Source organism: Camelina sativa, chromosome 15 (assembly GCF_000633955.1).
Source record: "Camelina sativa cultivar DH55 chromosome 15, Cs, whole genome shotgun sequence".
In the NCBI taxonomy this organism is placed as follows: Eukaryota; Viridiplantae; Streptophyta; class Magnoliopsida; order Brassicales; family Brassicaceae; genus Camelina; species Camelina sativa.
In genome coordinates this window covers 17,834,538-17,840,282 of record NC_025699.1, presented here as the reverse complement: position 1 = coordinate 17,840,282, position 5,745 = coordinate 17,834,538, and the positions used below count along the sequence as shown (strand labels likewise).

The 5,745-nt window shown below is 32.7% G+C and overlaps 1 protein-coding gene and 1 long non-coding RNA gene across 3 annotated transcripts in view; one reads left to right on the top strand and one right to left on the bottom strand.

Moving 5' to 3' along the window:
* LOC104747084 (serine carboxypeptidase-like 21) overlaps positions 1–595 on the bottom strand; it is a 3,287-nt gene extending 2,692 nt beyond the window's left edge. For both annotated transcript variants that reach the window (XM_010468652.2, XM_010468653.2), the window contains exons 1-3: positions 456–595; positions 210–355; positions 21–91 (exon numbers count right to left, since the gene is read on the bottom strand). In XM_010468652.2, the coding sequence (XP_010466954.1) occupies positions 21–91; positions 210–355; positions 456–595 (357 nt within the window). The remainder of the gene's footprint in view (positions 1–20; positions 92–209; positions 356–455) is intronic.
* Positions 2,268–4,775, top strand: LOC104747083. The gene is made up of 5 exons (XR_761091.2): positions 2,268–2,566; positions 2,656–2,725; positions 2,834–2,895; positions 4,378–4,440; positions 4,544–4,775. It is a non-coding gene; the product is annotated as an uncharacterized LOC104747083 (long non-coding RNA).

The window sequence follows — 5,745 nt, the reverse complement described above, 5'->3', positions numbered from 1 at the left end:
ATGTTGTTTTTGTTTTCCACCTTGGACCAACTATAAGGATTGAGATGTAGAAGATCTCCATTTTTCTTTTTTGGATTGAAATTGAATGGACCTGCAATAGTATTGAACAATTCAATATAGTTAATATATGGAATTGAAACCACACTTGGACCCTATATCTCTAGTTATATATCTCTCTTTCAACACAAGAGAAGCTATGTAAAGCTTACCATGCTCGTAGACAAATCCGTCCAAGCTAGAGCAACCTGGACCACCATTAAGCCAAAGCACAACTGGATCTGTTGAAGCATTTCTCTCTGATTCCACAAAGTAATACCATAGGTTCTTACTACGTTCTTTATCTATTGCCACATACCTTAGATCACACACAACATTTTATAAGAAATGAAAGGTTAAACACTATTTTGAAAAAAAAAATATAATCAAAACGTCATCATAGGAACATTAAGTTTTACCCGGCATAGTGTTTAGATGGAAAAGTGCCGTTGAAACCAGGAAGCTTGGTAATGAGAGCAGATTCTGGAGCTGACTCTGTTATTGCAAAACAGAAGGACAACAATATCGAAGCAACAATAGCTTCCATTAACAAACCCATTTTGATGTAGAACTTAGATTTACAATTACAACCAAATTCTTCTTGTTATAACTTTATAAGAATTGTGGTATTGTATAAGAACACTACATGGAAATAAATCTTGGGAAATATTGTGTGGTAAGTCAATAATAACAAGACATTTTTTTGGAATAAAAACATATTAGGTGAAATATGATAAAAGATAACTATGAAATCAGTTTGTTCAAAAAAAAAAAAAAAAGATATCTATGACATCAAATACAGATGTAAAAAGAACATCATACTTAAAACGAACACATGGAAATAATAATAAAAATTAAGGGGAAACATTTTTATTACTAAAAGAGAGATAATGTTATTATTTGTAAGCAATAAAATTTAGTATCTTTTCAAATATAAAATATTTTCTATGATATTGTTTTAATTTTTAAAATAAAGTTATATTGTATATTTTACCATATTGAGAATTTATATAATATATCATACTTAAAATAAAGTTATATTGTATATTTTACCATATTGAGATTTTATATAATATATCATATTTAAAATTACCAATTTGATTATGTTAAGCATATATACTTTATTTATATATATGATGATTATAAATTGATATCTATTTTTGGATTAAATTTCACTTTGTGGGGGTTTAATTGCGCTTTATTTTTTTTTGCAAATGGATGGTGAACTTACAATAAAGATTTTTCTTTTTTCGTAGTGTTTTGTAGGAAATACATATAATTTTTTTTTTTTTTTTTATGGTTAGCATAAGTATTGGTTGTATAGTTTGTAGAGTTTCAATTTATATATGCATTGATATATTTGTATTATTGTTATTGAATTAATAAAGAATGATGTTGATATATTATTTTAAAATTTTCATTATTTTAAATAACTATTCCAATTAAAATCCGTAATAAAAAATTTCAAAAAATTAAATGGTGAAAATACATGAAAGTAAATTATGAAAAATCACAATAAAAATTATTATTTTTTCTATAACATCAAATAGTCGAAAACGGTGGGAAATTTTTCGTCTACTATTCCACCAAAATTTATGACGGTTTTTTCTATAAATTTTTTTGTTTGAAATTTCACCTGTTTTAACATAGTACTAGGACCTGATCCGCGCTACAGCGCGGGAGAAAATTGTATATACATGTTCATTTTAACTTTATAAGATAACAATGAAGTGATGAAATATACATGAAATTAACTTTATAACATAATGTAACCTATGTTTCTTGAGTACATTATTTCAGTTTAATATACAAACGTTTTGTAGTAAATATAATTGATAGACCAAAAAACAATTGTGTTGTTTTGGGCTTAATTGGGCCGACAGTGGGTTTTAAGGATATTAAAAAATCATAAAAAACAGAACAAAAATCGGTAATGGCTTTTGATTTTTTTTTTAAACAAACGTTTTCTGTAGAATTGAAGAGCTTTCTCGATCTCCCTCACCGAAAGACATCGTCGACTGCGTTTCCACCTCTCAAAACATTTGATTATCTCAATTTCTATACCAGAAATTGATTGAAACACGATAATTTCAATTACACACTCCAGTTCGTTTTCTTTTATCCAATTTTGGGGAGGCAGCCGTAATCAAGAACATGCAATCCTCATTATACTTTGGATTTGGGTGTGTGGTTTACAAATCTCCGACACATCTCTATTAATTGGGTAAGTTGATTATGATTACAGTAAATCAAATTACATATTACTACCTTAATGGGTTTCAATTCTGATTAATATTGTTTTCATTCTGAGTAATTCTTAGAATTCGTTTTCATAAATTTTTTCAAGTCGATCGATATATTTCCTCCAGCAATGCCTGTAAATTATATATGAATTGAAGCTTCAATTTTTAACTGTTTCTTTGGTTCATTTTCTCATTATTGTTTACAAATGGCATCAAGCAATTCAAGACTGGCTTTCGGATTCAAGTCAAAATCGTCCAATCTTTGAGACAGTACACTTCTTGCTCAGGTGAGACCATTGCAATATTCCTTTTTAAGTAGAAGTGTATACGTTGCTTTAATTTTTAATGGTCTTATTGATATTTCCTCATTTTTCAGTAAATATGCGAATGAGATCTAACCAAAGAGACGGACAAACAGAGAAACATCATGTACGCTGGATTAAACTGTGAGTTTTTCTAGTCTTGTAAACTAAACCAAGTTTATTGCGTAAGTTGATTTCATATTCCTTATACACTATTAACGGACTATACTAAAATACTGTAATTTTTTTCAGGCACTTTCATGGAATCTTCTTACTCAGATTGGAGATGAAGTTATCAACAATAATTTAACATGGTAAGTCTTCTTATCTTCTCTAAAAACTCATATTGATATGTTTGATTGGTTGTTGCATATAAAAGCTTAGGTAAAATGTTAGCCAACCTTAATTAGAAAAGAAAGAGATCCTTTATTAATATCATTTCCATTCAAAAAATGAAAACACAAAACAACTTAAACATGATAAAGCTGGAAAATTCAGAAATTTTTTAAAAGTACAGAAACAAAAAGAATAATCATTCTTGTATTAATCCCCTGGCCATACATGCGTCCTTGTATGAGTCATAGACGACACCATCATAAGTCCTCAAATCGTTATCAGATTGTGGTCCTTTTAGAAAACGAAAAAGAAGTTTCAAGCTGTTCTGACCTTCAAACTTACTTGGCATATACGATATCCTTCTACTCCCATTTGTTCTCTTCCGTCTTACGAAGCTTTTCTCTTTCGGATTCCAAGTAAAGTACAATGGAATGTCCTCAAATGTTAGTCCTCTTGCTTATGGACAGTATTTGTTGAGATCGAACCAAGCCGCAAGCAATGGATCTTGGATGTTCTTCGCTTCTTTCCCACTATCCATTCTGTCACAAAAGCTTTTTGAGAAAATTTAGAAAAGTGAATAGTTTTTTAAGAATGAGACTTCCTATTCTCTCTGTATAGTGGTATTTATAAAGGTTTTCCATCTAGGGTTTTTATTTTCCAATTTCTTTTTCTACTAATATAGAGATGAATATAGAAAAAGGATATTCTATGATTTGTGATATACTCAAATCACGTATTTCCAGTTATTCTTGAAACCCAAATAAGCAAAGTAGTTACTGATGATAACCCAAAAAAATATTTTCTGACCTGATTCCATAAATGTCTTCTTACTGTATTTAAAATCTTTATAATATAGTTTGCCTATTTAATAAAATATTTCTACTAATTCACTAAGATGTTGAGATGTTATGTATCGAACATCATGTTTTCCCCTGTTTTATCGAAATATTTTGTAGTAGTAACACATTTCTAAAGACAGAGAAAGTAATAGTACTGGGTTTTTATTTAGCAAAAGTCTATAAAATAGAAAATTAAATTGTTTGAGCTTTTTTTTTTGAAACTGAGACGGGATCAACTTCTACATGCTCATATGAAGTTGATTTCCTCCAAAAGTAACCTGCAATATATATGGAAGCACAAAAATCAATATTGCAGAACCCTCAGAAAACGTAAGTCGAATAGATTCTTATCAATAAAAATCATAGACATCAACTTTTTACAAACCTTTTCCGTTGTAGCCTATCCTTAGTTTCCTAAATTCTGGAAAACTTCTTTGAAGACAACATTCTTTGTTTGCCTCTGAATTTGCCCTTCCTTGTCAACAATCAATACTTTCAACCCTTTCTTAGAAGTAACTCTAGATAAAGCAACATACAGTTGACCATGTGAGAATACTGGTCGAGGCAAGTAAAGACCAACTTCAATAAGCGATTGACCCTGACTCTTATTAATTGTCATAGCAAAGGCAAGAGCAATTGGAAACTGCCTCCGACGCATCTTGAATGGAAGTTTTGTGTCAGAAGGTTTGAAAAAGATTTGAGGAATCAACACCAAATCTCCAGAAGGTTTGTTAAGATTTATATACCATATCTCCTCTAATTGATTTTAATGTTGCCTAAAGTGTAGGCTTGCGCTTTAACGGATTTCGTTATTCGGGATTACATTCGGATTTGGTTCGAGCAATTGGAGGGAGAGCTGACAGCTAGGATTTATTGTAGTTGTCTCATTTGGATCACCCAAGTATAGTTATCGGATTTATTTTAACCCGAATCCGAAATAGTTAATTTCGGGTTAATTTTAGTTTTAACCCGACCCGGAAGTAATTTTGTACTCCTCTTTTACTAATATAGAGATTACAGTGTCCAATCATTATTTTTTTTTTTTTTTCCACCAAAGTACAGAATTGGCTCAAACGAGCCAATTAGTTGGAAAAGTGTTCACATAGGTAATTGGAAGCGACTCCACTCTAGCTCTTCGTGCCAGCTTGTCCGCTCTACCGTTTTGTGATCTTGGAATCTGAACAACAGAGAATGAGAGGAATTCATCCTTATCTTCTTCTATTGCGTCCAGATATGTCTTGAATGCAGGCCACTCGGAAGGTGAAGACACCATCTTCACCAAGTCAGAACAGTCTGTGAGAAAGACTACTTTCTCTTTGTCCGCACCAATCATACATCTCATTGCCCAAATAAGGGCTTCCACTTCTGCGTGGAGAGGGGACAAGCTACGGCGGGAGTTAGATGCACCCATAGTGGGAGATTCTCCTTCAGGAGAAATGCAATACCATCCTCTGCCCATAAACTGGTCAGTCCTCTTCCAAGATCCATCTACAAAGCAACGATGGTAAGATCCATGATCGCGCATCGCACCGCAAGGCTGAACCGTAGACCGTGTTGGAGTTCGAGAATCGCTTAGATGGGAAGATCCTGGTGGATCTTCCTGAGCTGAGCACCAAAGCTTTGATTCCTCTTCCGCTATCCGTAAAATTGCTACCGGGTTTGAGTCTAAGTTACTAAATAATTTATCATTGCGAGCCTTCCAGATATACCATAAGATCCACGGGAACATTTCTATCGAGGGAATGTCCTGAAATCTCCAAAATAATGAATCCATATTTGCATAGACAGAGTCTGAGGGAAAGTAACCCGAAGAAGTCGGGAAGTGGGACAAACCCCAAACCTGCCGAGCCGGAGGACATAAGAAGAGAGCATGGTTAACTGTCTCTTCCGCTCCTCCACAGATCGCACATTCCACATCACAATCAAGTCCATGACGTCGTAGATTAGCTGTTGTCGCTATACAACCCGTAATAGCTTGCCACAAGAAAT